The sequence below is a fragment of the Chlamydotis macqueenii genome, chromosome 7, assembly GCF_036417535.1.
Source record: "Chlamydotis macqueenii isolate bChlMac1 chromosome 7, bChlMac1.mat, whole genome shotgun sequence".
NCBI lineage: Eukaryota > Metazoa > Chordata > Aves > Otidiformes > Otididae > Chlamydotis > Chlamydotis macqueenii.
The window spans coordinates 18,114,102-18,130,187 of record NC_141562.1 but is presented as its reverse complement, the minus strand read 5'-3'; the positions used below and the strand labels follow the sequence as shown (position 1 = coordinate 18,130,187).

At 50.3% G+C, this 16,086-nt stretch overlaps 1 protein-coding gene across 1 annotated transcript in view; it reads right to left on the bottom strand.

Moving 5' to 3' along the window:
- Positions 1–208: 208 nt before the first annotated feature.
- The window catches only part of LOC147600087 (maestro heat-like repeat-containing protein family member 7), a 46,340-nt gene continuing 30,462 nt past the window's right edge, over positions 209–16,086 (bottom strand). The window contains exons 11-13 of the mRNA XM_086752393.1: positions 4,125–4,298; positions 1,375–1,432; positions 209–269 (exon numbers count right to left, since the gene is read on the bottom strand). Of these exons, the coding sequence (XP_086608519.1) occupies positions 209–269; positions 1,375–1,432; positions 4,125–4,298 (293 nt within the window). The remainder of the gene's footprint in view (positions 270–1,374; positions 1,433–4,124; positions 4,299–16,086) is intronic.

The window sequence follows — 16,086 nt, the reverse complement described above, 5'->3', positions numbered from 1 at the left end:
GGGGGACTGGACGAGGAGATGGACAGTAGTGAGGACCAGGCAACGGAAAAAGGGTTGACTGGATGGATAACAAGCCATCAATAAGGGAGGAGTTGCACGAGCTGACCTTCTTTAGCACCGCTTATGTCAATAAGGTGATGTCCCGCTTTCCTACTCTGACGTGCAGCTGCACAAAAAAGGGCCTTTACCCTGCAAGAGCTGGGACTGTTCAGCCTGGAGAAGGCTCAGGGCGGGCGAAGGGGTGGCTGTTTAGCAAGGTGTGCAAATGCCTGAAGGGGGAGCACAGAGAGGACGGAGTGTGGCTTGTTTCCCTGGCGTGCAGTGGCAGAAGCGGAGGTAGTCGGTTTAACCGGAACACAAGAGGTTCTCTCTGCACATCAGGAAACGCTTTTTCCCCGTGATGGTGACCGAGCCCTTGCACCAGTTGCCCAGGAAAGTTTTAGAGTCTCCCACCATGGAGATACTGAAAGGCAGTCTGGATGTGGGCCCGGGCAGCTGGCTGTAGGTGGCCTCGCTAGAGCAGGGGCTTGGACCCGATGACCTCCAGCGGTGCCTTCCAACCTCACACACCATGTGCTTCTATGGCTGTTTCCTTGCGGGAGTTTCCCTCCCTTGTTAAACCATCTGTGACTCGATCCATGAGGTTTTTTTTCTCGCTTTTGCCCTTTAGATCCTCTCCCCCAGCCCGCTGAGGAGGGGTGATGTCCTGGTTCTGGCCAGGATAGAGTTAATATTTACCTGAGCTGGGTGGCGAACTGAAGCTGGTAGCCCCTATGGCTGGGATAGTTAACTAATTAGCTAACAGCTGGGGTTAATTTACCCAAATTAGCCAAAGGGCTATTCCATCCCATCTGACATCATGCTCAGTATATAAGTGAGGAGGGTGCTGAAGGGAGGCCCTCCTAGTTGGAAGAGACTGGATGTAGAGATCTGTTGTGAGCTATTATACTGTATTTGTGTTCCATCACTCTATTGTTTTCTTGTCATTACTGTTAAATTTACTTTTTGTTTAATCTCAACCCGCGTGTTTGGTTTTTTTTGTTTGTCAAATCTCCTCCTATTCTCTCGGAGAGTGGGGGGAGTGAGAGAGAGACTGCGTAGTCTGGTCCCCGTTGGGGCTGAACTACAACAGGTGAGCAGCTGGGTGGGGGCTCAGCTGCCAGCCAGGGTCAGCCCACCTCCCCTGAAGGGCTGCAACCGGAGCAGAACACAACACGGCCTGGTAATATCCCGTGAGGGCTTCAACTGCCTTCCCTGTCACTCGCCTGCAGGCAGGGTGAGGTTACCAAAAGCCATGCTATGTATTAAAAAAAAAACAAAACAAAACACCACAAACCCTAAAATTCAGCATTTTTCATCTGACAGAAACTGTACCTGTCAGTCAGATGGACACAGCTAGACATGCACTCAGGAGACCCGGGCAGGTGGGTACCTGTGAACACAGGAGGGTGGACAGAGAGATGATGCCAGACCTGAATCGCAGGCAAGAACCAGCAGAGGCAATCTGGCCAAGAATTAGACAGGCAAGAGGACAGTAGGACAGATATCAGAAAAAGGAGAAAGAGGAATGGATAGCAGAAAGACACTGGACAGCTGGCGTACGACGGTGTCAGGAGTGAGGTTGCTGGAGGCAGCTGAAGCTACAGCGTGCACACTTTAACTTTGAGACGGCATCTTGTTCTTTCACCAAGCGTCCGTCTTCTGAGAGGAAAGGGAAAGGCGCTTCAGAAAGAGCAAGCCGAAGCAAGCGAGCCGGGCAGTTTCCTGGGGGAACTCTTCCCTCTCTTTCCCGCTGCATCCTATAAGGGCTACAAAAAAGCCAGGCGCTTCCCCAGGCCCCGGGCTGATGGCACTGGTGCCGCCTTGCTGGCGGGGCGACCATGGGCCTCGATGCCCCCAGCCGCTGTGGTCAGTATGGCCGCGCCGAGCTCATTGACGAGGGTAGGCAGAACGGGAAAAGGCTTATCCGTTTTTCCTCCTGGCGCAGGACGTTTGTGAGCCTGTTCGGCACCCGCACAGGGCGGGAGGCTCTCCCGGGGCAGAGCAAAGGGGCTCCTCCTGTGCCAAAGGCTGGGCCCACAGCAGCACGTGGGGGGCTCGTGGGGTGGGAAGGGCGTGGGCAGTGGAGCAACTGGCCGGGGCCGGGGGTCTGGCGGGAGCTGCTGCCACGGGCTGGGCGCTGCCAGGGCAACGGCGGATGGTTTGAAGGCGCGGTAACGACGAGGAGCAGGCGCCCGTGGGCCTTGGCGCACAGGGCCCCTCCACGGAGCAGCCCTGCCACTGGCAGCGAGCGGAAGCACTGCGGGCAGAGTGGGCTGAGGGAGCACAGGGCAGCAGCTGGGGCACAAGGGCAAGACGCCCTGTGGCTCAGGAGGTGAGTGCCACAGGTGTCATCTCCCTCCCGGGAGGAGCTGGGCCATGGCCCTCAGCTGGGAGGGGAGACCGTGAGCAAGCAGCTGCATGGTGCTTAGCTGCTGGCTGGGGCTAAACCACAGCAGAGGGACAGGCAGCCAGCGAGGGCCTTCAGGCTGGTGCTCTGAGACACACAGGCTGCAGGGCAGCACACGACGTCCTTCTCTCTGGAAGGAGAGACATGGATTGGACAGCCAGACCACTTGGTGGATAAGGAATTGGCTGGATAGCTACACTCAGAGTGCTGGTCAACAGCTCAATGTCCAGGTGGAGACCGGTGATGAGTGGCATTCTTCAGGGGTCCGTGTTTGGCCCGGCCCTGTTCAACATCTTTGTCAGTGACATGGACAGTGGGATAGAGTGCACCCTCAGCAAGTTCGCCGATGACACCAAGCTGCGTGGTGTGGTTGACACGCTGGAGGGGAGGGATGCCATACAGAGGGACCTGGACAGGCTGGGCCTGTGCCAACCTCATGAAGTTCAACCAGGCCAAGTGCAAGGTCCTGCACGTGGGTCAGGGCAATCCCAGGCACAAATCCAGGCTGGGCGGAAAATGGATGGAGAGCAGCCCTGAGGAGAAGGACTTGGGAGTGCTGGTGGATGAGAAGTTCAACATGAGCTGGCAATGCGCCCTTGCGGCCCAGGCGGCCAACCGCATCCTGGGCTGTGTCAAGAGGAACGTGGCCAGCAGGTCGAGGGAGGTGATTTTACCCCTCTACTCTGCTCTGGTGAGACCCCCCCCTGCAGCACTGCATCCAGCTCTGGAGCCCCCAACATCAGAAGGACATGGACCAGTTGGAGAGGGTCCAGAGGAGGCCATGAAGATGATCAGAGGGCTGGAGCACCTCTCCTGTGAGGGCAGGCTGAGAGAGCTGGGGCTGTTCAGCCTGGAGAAGAGGAGGCTCCAGGGAGACCTTATAGCGGCCTTCCAGTGCCTAAAGGGGGCTGACACTAAAGATGGGGAGAAGCTGTTCAGCAGGGCCTGTTGTGACAGGACAAGGGGTCATGGTTTCAAAATAGACGGAGGGAGATTCAGAGTAGATATTAGGAAAAAGTTTTTTACACTGAGGTTGGTGGAACACTGGCCCAGGTTGCCCAGAGAGGTGGTGGAGGCCCCATTCCTGGAAACATTCCAGGCCAGGTTGGCCGGGGCTCTGAGCAACCTGATCTGGTTGGAGATGTCCCTGCTCCTTGCAGGCGGTTGGACTAGATGACCTTTAAATGTCCCTTCCAACCCCAGCCATTCCATGATTCCATGATTCTATGTCACATCATAGAATTGTTAGGTACAGGTCATAAGACTATGGGACATACCTGGGAGGAGTCTCCCAGAGGAGACAGAATCTTCCTAAAGAGAACATCATCTTGGGTAGCTCCCTGGGGGACTCTGGGGGTGCTACCTGGATCTCAGATCCCTAAAGGAGATATCAAAAGACTCTGGAAGATGCCTGAGAGGAATCTCGGGTGGATCCCAGAGGAGAGAGCTTCCTTCAAAGGAGAAAAATCATCTTGGGTAATGTCCTTGGAGGAGTCCGGGGCTTCTATCCAGGAACTCAGGTCTATAAAGGAGATGTGAAAAGACTCTGGAAGGTGCCTGGGAGGAGTTTCAGGTGCATCCCAAAGGAAACAGATTCTTCCAAAACTGACAATCATCTTGGGTAGCCTCCCTGGAGGAGTCTTCTTAGAAGAAGTGAAAACACTCCAGAACATACCTGACAGGGTCTCGGGTGGATCCCAGAGGAGAGCATTTCCTTTAAGGGGGAAGAAATCAGCTTGGGTATCTTCCTTGGAGGAGTCCGGGGCTGGTGCCCAGCAGCTCTGGTTCCCACAGCAGAGGTCAAAAGTCTCCAGGAGATGCCTGAGAGGAGTCTTGGGAGTCTTCCTTCCTTCAAAGGAAAAAAACATATCAGGTAGCATCCTTGGGGGAGTCTGGGGCTGCTACTTGGGATGTCGCATCCGTAAAGCACAGGTGAAAAGACTCCGGGACATGCCTGGGAGGAGTGTCGGGTAGATCCCAGAGGAGAGTTTCCTCCAAAGGAGACCAAACAGGTCAGAGCGCTACTCAGGAGGAACCGTTGGTGGCTTTCTGGGATGACCAAGAACTGTCAGAGGAAGAAACGTACCTCAGGTGTCCATGCTTGTAAGCCCCTAAGATGCCTCCAGGGGAGGGAGGGCAGGGATTGGGCCGTGCTGGTGTCCCCCGGAGCCATGGCAGCCCCGGGGGGCTGGGTGGCAAGTCTGGCTCACGTGCTCAGGGCACAGCCGATTGCCAGTTCTGGGGTCAGGAAGGAGTTTTTCCCTCGGGCAGATCGGCGCAGGTCCCTGGGGGTTTTTCGCCTTCCTGTGCAGCATTGAGCCCAGCGCCTTGCCAGGGCTCCTTGGGGCCATTTCTGGCCAGCAATTCCCTGCTGTCACAGGACCAGGAGTCCAGCTGTGCCCTCCTTCCCTCCGCCTCTCTTCCCTGCAGCAGGTTGGCAGGGGATCCTCAAGGAGCTCCATGCATTAGGTCGCATGGGGCTCTTCTGCCCTGTGCAAAACACTGCCTGCTCGGAAAGGCTGCAGGTGTGATGCTGGGTCAGGAAGGAGCCACCACTTGCCGCCTGGCCGTGCGTGCAATAAAAGCGGAGCGTTGGTGTCTCCGGCCAGAACCGCTGTTTGTATCTTGTTTGTCCTGGTCGCAGCCCGAGAGCATCTCCAGCAGCCCAGGCCCAGGGCTGTGCCTGCACACCCTGCCCGCTCTGGGGAGGCTGGCAGCCTCTGCCCTGCCCTGCCCAGCTGGCAGCCTGGGTTTCCCGGGCCCTGTCCCCACGGGGAGGGATGGGAGAGGAGGCTGTTGCCAGAGCCCAGCCCCTCTCTGGTTCCCCTCTTTCCAGTGGGCAGTCCAGTGCCCGTCACCCTGCCAGAGCCCTGTCCCCAGCAGCAGCGGGCAGGGGGCAGGGCTGTGCCCAGGGGCTCCGGAGGGGCTGCAGGGAGGGAAGCACCTCTGTGTCCCCCAGCCTGGCCAGCATCCAGCCCTTTCCTCCAGGCTCGGCAGGATCTGCCCTGGCCATGCTGCCCCCAGCCCGGAGGGTTGGTCACTGCTGACAGCAGCAGGAGCCGCTCTCTGGCCCTGCCGGTGCCTCCCCAGCCTCCCACGGAGCAAGTCCCACACACTCCCTGTCCCTACGCAGCCATATCTCTGCTTCTGCTGTGACCCTGGAGCCCTGTACTTGCTGTGGGACTTGGCCAACACGAGGTCCATGCTCAGCTCACCACCACCCACAGGGTCCTGCACCTGGCTCCCCCATTCTCCTCCCCACTAGACAGTGGGGTCCCAGATGTCCCCCCTCTGTTCCCAGGGCAGCAGCTCTGTCCCCAGGAGCAGATCAGTCCCATCCATCCCTGCCCTGTCTCCAAGGGCAGAGGGCTCCATGTCTGTGCCCAGACAGCCCTCACGCACAGCCCGGCTGCAGCAGTGGGAGCCCCAGCAAGGATGTGCAGCTGTACCTGTCCCCCTGCCCTGGCTCCGTCCCCCTGCCTGCAGTCCCTCAACCCCTGCCTGCAGTCCCCTTATTACAAACTGCTGTGAATCAGGCACTATTAAAAACAAATAATACATATAAAACATTAAAAATATATAAAATAATATATTATGTACACCACAAGTCACTACAAATTTTCCCTAGGAAAGCAAATATCCTTACGGTAAAAGAGCAAAGCAAAGGTATGTACATGACAAACTATTTAGGGAATCCCCACAGGGCAGCAAGTCCAGACATGTGACCCACTGCCTGTGCTGCAGGATGAGAGTCAGATCCCATCTTTTTGGTTGAGAAGTATTTATTCATCTGAAGATATTCTTTCACCTTGCAGTTCTCCCTGGCTTTACCATTGGCACCATTGTGACCTCTCTGCCGCTGTGGTTAGAATGTTGTTTGGGGTTTTAAGGCAGCAATCTGACAAGGTTTTTGAAAACTGAAGAGAAGTAGAAGTCAATGTGTCATTTAAAACTATTCTGGCTTATGATGAAATACAGAGAGATCAGTCTAATGAAGGAGAAGTGAACAGATAAATTTTTAGCTCTGTAAGGAACAGCAGATTGATGAGAGATATCTTTACTGCTGTGGAGAACTGACTAGAATAAGTGAAGAAAGTTGGAGGCAAGACATTGACAAAGAGCAAAGCAGATGAAGTATTAGAATAAGGACTATTAGGCTAAGAACTGGGGACAATTTTCAAGCACATTTAGATACTATTTTGAAAAGAGAGCTCAGGTTCAAAATAAGAATTGAGCTGGCAACATTCAGGTTAGATGATCACAACGCTCCTTCCTGGCATTCCTCTCCTCTGATCACTGCTTGAAGCCAAAAGCTGTGGTAGTGTTAGGAAAAGGAGAGTTTTCTTTTATGTCGTAGGCAAACCACACAGCACCTAGAACAACAGCCTGAAGCATCAGTGGCAAGAGAAGAGTGCAGCCCCAAATGTTTAGTTGTTCTCTGACCCCCAATTCAAAGATTTTCTTGCTGGCAGTATTTGCTTAGTAGTGGCTTTCTGAATCATCTGGATTCTGATTGGGAGTATCCCAAGAGTTGGGGCCACTGAAGAACATCAAAACAACCAGCAGGTGGATCAAGCTGCCAGAATTGAAGCGGCAAGGTGCTGCCAGATATAAGAGTCAGAAGATCAGCATTGTCTCAACCTTGTCATCAAGGACATGGCACATCTGGGACACAGCACCTCCAGTTGGACTATGGATTTGGTGTGGCCTAAAAGTTAGGCTCACAACTTGACATGAGTTTGCTGAGAGCAGTCTGCCTGAGACACAGTTGCTGCTCCCATGAGTGGAATGCAGTTTCCACGGATGAGTTGCTGTGAGCCTCAGTTGCTACTCCTATGGGAGCAGTGTGTTTTCTGTGGAAGCCAGAAGTGTAACGCTCCTGGAACGGAGACTGAATAAGGTGCAGTACTCCTGTAGCGGGGACTGAATGGACTGTCCGTTCTCCATTATCAGGGAAGGACCTGAGCGGCTAAGATAATAGCATAGCTGCTATCAAGGAAGATGGAGCGCAACGGCCATCTCAGAACTTTGCTCAGGATAATGAGCTTCAAGAAAGGCGGAGATCCCTGAAGCAAAGGAGGAGCAAGGTTTGTTACTTAGCATAAAATTCAACCCCTGACAACGAGACCTCCAAGAGAGAACTCTCCCCACCAAGGATTGACCTCAACTTCGATCATGAAGACCAGTGGGATGCTGCCTGGATCTGGGACCACAGGGATGCCTTGGACCCACAGTGGTAGCTATAATCCTCTTCCCTATCTTTACTTATGGGCAAAATAATAAAGTTTGTACTGTTTGATTGAAGCTAACCCCTTTGGCGTGTTCACCTTAATTTTGCAATATCGCCATAAAAGAACCATCATGAGTCCCGAGTGGACTGTGACACCAGAGCAGGCAGAGAGAGGCTCTGGCTTGAGGTTACCTCTGCTGTGGCTGATGGAGCATACCTGGGACATTGCATAGAGAACAGTGTGCAGCATGAAGTAACCATTTTTCAAAACTGATGAAGGTCAAGGGAGATCTGATGACTGAAGGAAATAAAACACTGCCCCACCTTCAAGAAAGGCCAAAAGAACTACAGTCAGTCACCCTCACTTTGAGAAGTCCCAGTCAACTGGCAGCTAGCAAATATTGTCCCAATTTTCACAAAGGGAAAGAAGGAAGAGCCTGGCAATTACAGCCCTGTCAGTCTGACTTCAAAAGTCAGTCCCGGGTTATTCTGGGAGTTACTGAAAACCACTTGAGAGACAATGTAGTTATCAGCCATAGCACAGGTTCTTGAGGGGAAAGTCCTGCTTAACCAATTTAATTTCCTGTTAGGATGAGGTCACCCATCTGGTTGACCAAAGGAAGCTAGTAGATGGATTTAGATTTTAGCAAAGATTTTGATACTGTTTCTCACAGTATCCTTCTGGACAAAGTGTCCAGCACACCGCTAGACAAGTCAATAATACGTTTGGTGAGCAATTAGCTGATGGGTCAGGCTCAAAGGATTATAGTAAACAGGGCTACATCAGGCTGGCAGCCAGTCACAGTGGGGTTTCCCAGGACTCAATTTTAGGGCTAGTGCTCTTTAATGTTTTTAGAAACGATCTGGACACAAGAATTGAGTGTACGTTACATAAGTTTGCTGACAACACCAAACTAGGAGGAGCTGTGGATGCCCTTAAGAACAGAGAGAGGCCTTAGAGAGAGATCTGGATAGACTAAGGAGCTGGGCAATCACCAACTGAATGGAATTCAACAAGAGCAATTGCTGGATTCTCCACTTGGGATGGGGCAATTCTGGTTATACATACAAATTGGGGGCAAAAAGAGCAACCCAGCAAAAAGAGACCTGAGGGTTTGTGTGACGGCAAGTTGAATATGAGTCAACAGTGTGCCCTGGCAGCCAAAAGGGCCACTCATGTCCTGGGGTGCATCTAGCACAGCATTGCTAGCCAGTCAAAGGAGGTGACTATCCCACTCTGTGCTGCACTGGTGCAGCCCCACCTCAAGTACTGTGTGCAGTTTTGAGTGTTTCAATACAATAAAGACATCAAACTTAAATTAGAGTGTATCTAAAGGAGGGCAACCAAGACTTACAAGGAGTGACTGAGGTCTCCAAGCTGAACAAAGCAAGCGAAGAAAAGCCCGAGAGGTGACCTTATCCCAGTCTACTACTTCCTCAAGGGGAGAAGTGGAGGGGGAGGTGCTGATCTCTCCCTGGTAACCAGTGATAGGACACAAGGGAATGGAACAAGGCTGTGTCAGGGGAAGTTCAGATTGGACGTTAGGAACAAGGCTGTGTCAGGGGAAGTTCAGATTGGACATTAGGAAAAGGTTCTTCACTAAGAGGGTGGTTGGTCACTGGAACAGGCTCCCCAGAGAATTAGTCACAACACAAAGCTTGTCAGAGTTCAGGTAGCATCTGGATGACACTCTTAATAATATGATTTAGTTTTAGGTAGTCCTGGGAGAACCCGGGAGTTGGACTCACTGATCCTTATGGGTCCCATCCAACTGGAGATATTCTATGATTATATGCTAAAATAATGGAGCAAGTCCCCTTGGATCAAACTTCTGGGTGCATAGACTAGAAGGAGTGTTCAAGGGTGAATCATACCTGACCAACCTGACTATTCTCTGATGAAATGGCTGAATCTGTATATGGGAGAGAGCAGTGGCTACCATTTATCTTGACTCTAGCAAAACCTTTAGCACTGTCTCCTACCTGAGCCCAGGTAAGGACATCAAGGTCTGGATGCATGGACAACCAGATGGGTAAAAAACAGTTGGATGATGGAGCTCAGAGGGGAGCAACTAAAGGGTCATAGAGGCCAGGAGAAACTGAAGTACCTGTTATGGTTTAGGCCCACTCAGCAGCTAAAATACCACACAGCTGTTCACTCACTCACTCCCCCCACCCTCTTGCCCACAGTGGGATTAGGAGAAGAATTAGGAAAGAAAAGACAAAACTCCTGGCTTGAGATAAAAACAACTTAAGATAAAATAGAGGAAAATAAAACAGAGATTGAGAACAAAAGCAAAATACTTAAGCACATAATTTACAGTACAATAGCTCCCAGGGGATGCTGATGCCCAGCTCCCTCCTGAGTAGCAAAACCTGCCCCTCAGCACCATCCCCCACTTAATATACTGAGCATGATGTCACATGGTATGGAATAGCCCTTTGGCTAATTTGGGTAAACTATCCCAGCTGTTGGCTAATTAGTTAACTATCCCAGCTGTGTCCTCCAGCCACAGGTGCCACTAACTTCAGTTCCTCTCCCAACTCAGGTGAAAATTAGATCATAGCCAGAGTGAGGACATTGCCCTGGTGAGATCCCACCTGGAGTACTGTTTCCAGTTCTGGAGCCCCCAACATCAGAAGGAAGTGGATCAGTTGGAGAATGTCCAGAGGAGGCCACGCAGATGATCAGAGGGCTGGAGCACCTCTCCTGTGAGGACAGGCTGAGAGAGCTGGGGCTGTTCAGCCTGGAGAAGAGGGGGCTCCAGGGAGACCTTAGAGCGATCTTCCAGTACCTCAAGGGGGCCTACAAGAAAGATGGGGAGAGGCTGTTCAGTAGGGCCTGTTGTGACAGGACAAGGGGAAATAGTTTTAAAATAGAGGGAGGTAGATTTAGATTAGATATTACGAAAAAAAATTTTACAATGAGAATTGTAGAACACTGGCCCAAGGTTGCCCAGAGAGGTGGTGGAGGCCCCATCCCTGGAAACGTTCAAGGCCAGGATTGGATGAGGCTCTGAGCAACCTGATCTGGTTGGAGATGTCCCTGCTCCTTGCAGGAGGGCTGGACTAGATGACCTTTGAAGGTCTCTTCCAACCCTAACCATTCTATGATTCTATGATTATCCACCCCTTAATCTATACCATCTACATCAAGCCCAGATCCTAGACTTCCCAATTAATCATCACTATTTTTTTTCTTAACTTTGATACATATATATATATATACACAGAGAGATATCACTCCCTTAGTCTACGGACCATCCTCCAAAATGTCTCATAAATTTCATTTAGTCCATGGCTTTGGGCTCCATCTGTCATAACAGTCTCTCAGGGCAGGACAGATGACGCAGTGTTTGCTCAGCTGGTGTATCTAGTTTATCAAGTCCATGGTCTGGGGGCCTGTACATACAGCTATTAACATCATACAGTTCAAATTATTGGCTATTTTCACTTAAAATCAAATCTCCTAGAGGTACACATCAGACTTCCCCATCCTCCTGCTTCACCCACCAAGTACACCCAGGTCCTTGAGCAAAAGCAATCCCATGGATGGGTTTGCCTTTGCCCAGGGGAAGAATAACTCCAACTGGCTTCCCCAACATATTCCTTACATGCACCACAGGGACTTTATCCCCTTCTACAGTATGTAAAAGTTCTGATTGGGCACGGCCAGCTCAATTGGTGCATCCCTGAGTGTGATGGTTTAGCCCGGATCACCACACAGTTTCTTATTCACCCTCCCCCTACCCAGTGGGACAGGGGAGAGAAATTGGGAAGAAAGGAAAACTCGTGGGTTGAGATAAAAACAGTTTACTAAAAATACTAAAAACTACAAAGCTAACAGGATGTAAGAATATTAATATATACAAAATATACAAAATAAACAATGTACAATTTCTCACCACCCGATGTTCGAATGACCGACGCAGCCCGTCCCGAGCAGCGATCACAGGAACAACATCGAGCAGCAAGCAAAGGGGGGACAGCAAGCTAGCAAGGTAGAGGGAACGATGCCAGCAAGCAAGAGAGAAGAAAAGGATGTCAAGGGTGCCCGAACAGATACCCGAAAAGAATCTCCGAACAGAAAGGGAATACCAGAAAATGAATACCCCCTCCCATGGGTAACCCCCACTTATATACTGAGCATGACGTTTATGGCATGGAATACTCTCTTTGGCCAGTCTGGATAAATTATTCTGTCTGTCTTTCGCCCAGCTTCCCGCATCTGCACGTTAACGAGACTTAGAAAGCCAGACAGTGTCCTTGGTCTCATTAACAACAACTCGTATCATCAGAATGTTTTTATCAACATTCTTCACACACGAAATCCAAAACACACCGGCTACTGAGAAGAAAATTAACTCCATCCCTGCTGAAACCAGGACACTGAGTGTTGACTAACCAGGTGGCTTCTACTAAATGTGTATACCAATGTTTGAAGGTCCCACCACCCATTACTCTCAGTAAGCTTCTACCATCGTAAGCACATGGCGCTTGCTTTGGCAAGTTTCTGGGAGCATAATATAATCTATTTGCCAGGCCTCCCAATATTTATATTTCAGCCATCATCCTCCATACCACAGAGGCTTTAACCACGTGGCTTGCTTGATTGCAGCACATATTTCACATTCAAGGATAACCTGTGCAATAGTGTCCATGGTCAAGTCCACCCCTCGATCATGAGCCCATTTGTATGTTGCATCTCTTCCCTGATGGCCTGAAGTATCATGGCCCACTGAGCTAAAAATAGTTCACCCTTATGCTGCCAGTCCAGATCCACCTGAGCCACGTCAATTTTAGCAGCTTGATCCACTTGCTGGTTGTTCTGATGTTCTTCTGTGGCTTGACTCTTGGGTACGTGGGCATCTACGTGACGTACTTTCACGACCAGATTCTGTAACTGGGCAGCAATATCTTGCCACAACGTGGCACCCCAGATGGGTTTGCCTCTACGCTGCCAGTTGCTTTCCTTCCACTGCTTTAACCACCCCCACAGGGCATTGCCACCATCCATGAGTCAGTGTAGAGATAGAGCACAGGCCATTTTTCCCCTTCAGCAATGTTTAAAGCCAGCTGGATGGCTTTCACCTCCGCAAACTGACTGGATTCACCTTGGCCTTCAGCAGCTTCTGCAACTCGTCGTGTAGGAATCCACACAGCAACTTCCTACCTTCCATGTTTCCCTACAGTATAATAAGACCCATCAGTGAACAGGGCATATTGCTTCTCGTTTTCTGGTAAATTATTATATGGTGGAGCCTCTTCAGCATGTCAGCTTCTCCTCCAATGACACTGCAAAATATTTGCCTTCTGGGCAGCCTGTGATTACACCTGATATGCCTGTGCGACTGGGGTTTCCTATTCGAGTTCACTGTGTGATCAGTGAGACCCACTTACTCCATGTAGCATCAATTGCATAATGTGTAGAAGGGACCCTCCCTTTGAACATCCAGCCCAGCACTGGCAGTCAACATGCCAAGAGCAGCTGCACTTCAGCACCAACCACTTCCAAAGCAACTCAAACTCCTTTAGCTGAAAAAGAAATACTAGCAGCATATGGAGTATAGTGGGCCTCAGATCCTCTGTATCGCTTGCTCCAAAACCCCAAGGGTCAACCTCGAGTCTCCCTTGCTGCTTTCTGCCAGAGATTCCAGGTCTGGCCATTCTCCCCAGCTGCAGTGTAGAGCACTGTCATAGTTTAGCCCTGATCAGGACCGGACTACGCAGTCTCGCTCTCACTCCTCTCACCCTCCAAGAGAATAGGGAGAGATAATACAAGAAAAAAGGGTCAAGTTTTGAGATAAGGACAGGGAGAAATCCTTAAAATTACTGTTAGGGGCAAAACAGACTCGACCTGTGGAAAACTAGTTATTATTAAAATCAAAGTAGGATAATGAGAAAGAGAACAAGATAACCTTCCCCCACCCCTCCCTCTTCCTGGGCTTAACATTATTTCTACCATTTTCCCCCCTCGAGCAGCACAGGGCGGGAAGAGAGAACAGGGGTTACAGTCAGTTCATCACACATCGCTTTACACTGCTTCTTCCTCCCCAGGGGAAGAACTCCTCACACTCCTCCCCTGCTCCAGCGTGGGGTCACTCCCATGGGCTGCAGTCCTTCATGAACTGCTCCAACATGGGTTGTTTTTCCATGGGGTGCAGTCCGTCCAGAACAGCTGCCCCAGCGGGCCCTCTACGGACCACAGCCTCCTTCAGGCACCCGCCTGCCCCGACGTGGGGTCCTGCCCGGGCTGCAGGTGGATCTCTGCCCCTCCGTGGGCTCCACGGGCTGCAGGGGGATCTTGGCCAGGAGCAGCATTACTCCTCCCCTTCCTTCTTCACTGCCCTTGGCATCTGCAGCCGTTCCTTTCACAAAAAAAAAATTCACAACCGGCAGGCAGACGCCTCTCAGGTTCTCTTCACATCTCATCTCCTCTCCACTTCTCGCAGCCAGGCCAAGTCGGGCCCAGACGGCTGCACAGCGGGAGGCCAGAGGGTGAGGGCCACAAGGCTCGTGCCTCCCCCTCTCTGCCCCTGCTCAGCATCTTCACATCTTCTCTTCCCCCTCCCTCCCTGGTTTTTTCGCTTCTTAAATACATTATGGCAGAGGCGTTATCACGGAACATTCTGCTACCAACTGGCTCGGCCCTGGCCAGCAGCAGGTCCCCCCTAGGCCTGGCTAAGTCCACAGGACAATGGGGAACAACTTCTAGAAGTTTCCTACAGAAGCTGCCACCCCCATGCCCCCCTGCCACTAAGTAAAACCAGAACAAGCATGTCTTTAACATCTTGTCCTGTCTGGACTGGCCCACGGTTCTACTGCATGAACAATCTCCTGCTTAATTTTTTTCAAAGGCTTCTTGTTGTTCAGGGCCCCATATTAAGCTGTTCCTCGTCACTTCCTAGAGATGGCTTACATACTGTAATTTGGAATATGCATTCTCCAGAAACCCACAATGCCCAAGAAAGTTTGTGCTTCCTTTTTGTTAGTTAGTGGAGACATAGCTGTTATTTTGATGACCATATCCATCAAAACCTGATGATGTATATCTTGCCATTTTATTCCCAAAAACTGGATCTCTTGTGCAGGTCCTTTGACCTTGCTTTGTTTTATGGCAAAACTGGCTTTCAGAAGGATTTGGATTATTTTCTCCCCTTTCTCAAGAACTTCTTCTGCTGTATTGCCTCACATGATGATGTCGCTAGTGTATTGTGGGTGTTCTGGAGCTTCATCCTTTTCCAGTGCACTCTGGATCAGCCCATGGCAAATGGTGGGGCTGTGTTTCCAGCCCTGGGGCAGTCGGTTCCAGGTGTACTGGACACCCTTTCAAGTAAAAGCAAACTGTGGCCTGCATTCTGGTGCCAAAGGGATGGAGAAAAATGCATTAGCAATATCAATTGTGGCATACCACTTGGTCACTTCTGACTCCAGTTCATATCAAAATCTAGCATGTCTGGCACAGAAGCACTCAGTAGTAGTGTAACCTCCATTCTCCATTAGATTTTTGCACTGGCCTTATGGGACTGTTAAAAGGTAAGCAAGTCTTGCTGATGACTCCCTGTTGCAATAAGGACACGGACTCCGTGGATGGTGTACCGGAGACCTTTATTGTCCGTCAGCCTAAGTCTTTTATATCTTTTCTCAGTTACACACGGAATGCATGCGCTTAACCATCTAATTCAATTGGTAGCAATATACTGTTCACGCGCCTTAAACTTCATTTGGATTGGTTATAGACTTTTAGTTGTCTTTACTATTTTTGCCTTTGGTATTTACTTATCTTGTTCTAATTGCTGGTTTTTTTGTAATGAGCAAGTGGTGTTCAAGGACATAGCTCAAATTCTTCAATATCAGACAGCTGTGCTGCACTCTCTGTTCCCAGATTTCCCCCTTTTGTTTTTCTACTATCAATATCTGATGAAGTATTTTCTGTATCATTTTTGTAGGCAGGTGAATCAAACACAAAATGTTAATGATTATGCTTACTAAGATACCAAATATCTCAATTCCAATTTCAGCCAAAGATAGCAACCACCCAGTTATGCTACACAGAAGCTTAGTCAAGATAATTACTGACCACATGTTATACATATTAATGATTACTTAAGCAAAACTAAATTTCACTACCTTCTAATAATTTTCTACTATAGCATTCTTCTACCATTATAAATATAACAACTCCAGTAACTTTCTTATCTACAAGGGCAGTGACTAATTTTTTGCAGGCCTCTGTTGAAACAAGCCATAAATTCTGCTAACAATGTCTTGTATCTTAAAGCTTCCCTTCTCATTCCATGGCTTTCTTCCTGCGAGCAGGATTGTGTTCCTCTCCCAAGGTCGGTGTGCTTTCACTGACACCGTACTGGCTCAGCGAAATACCACATCTCCCCCTTCTTTGTTTATG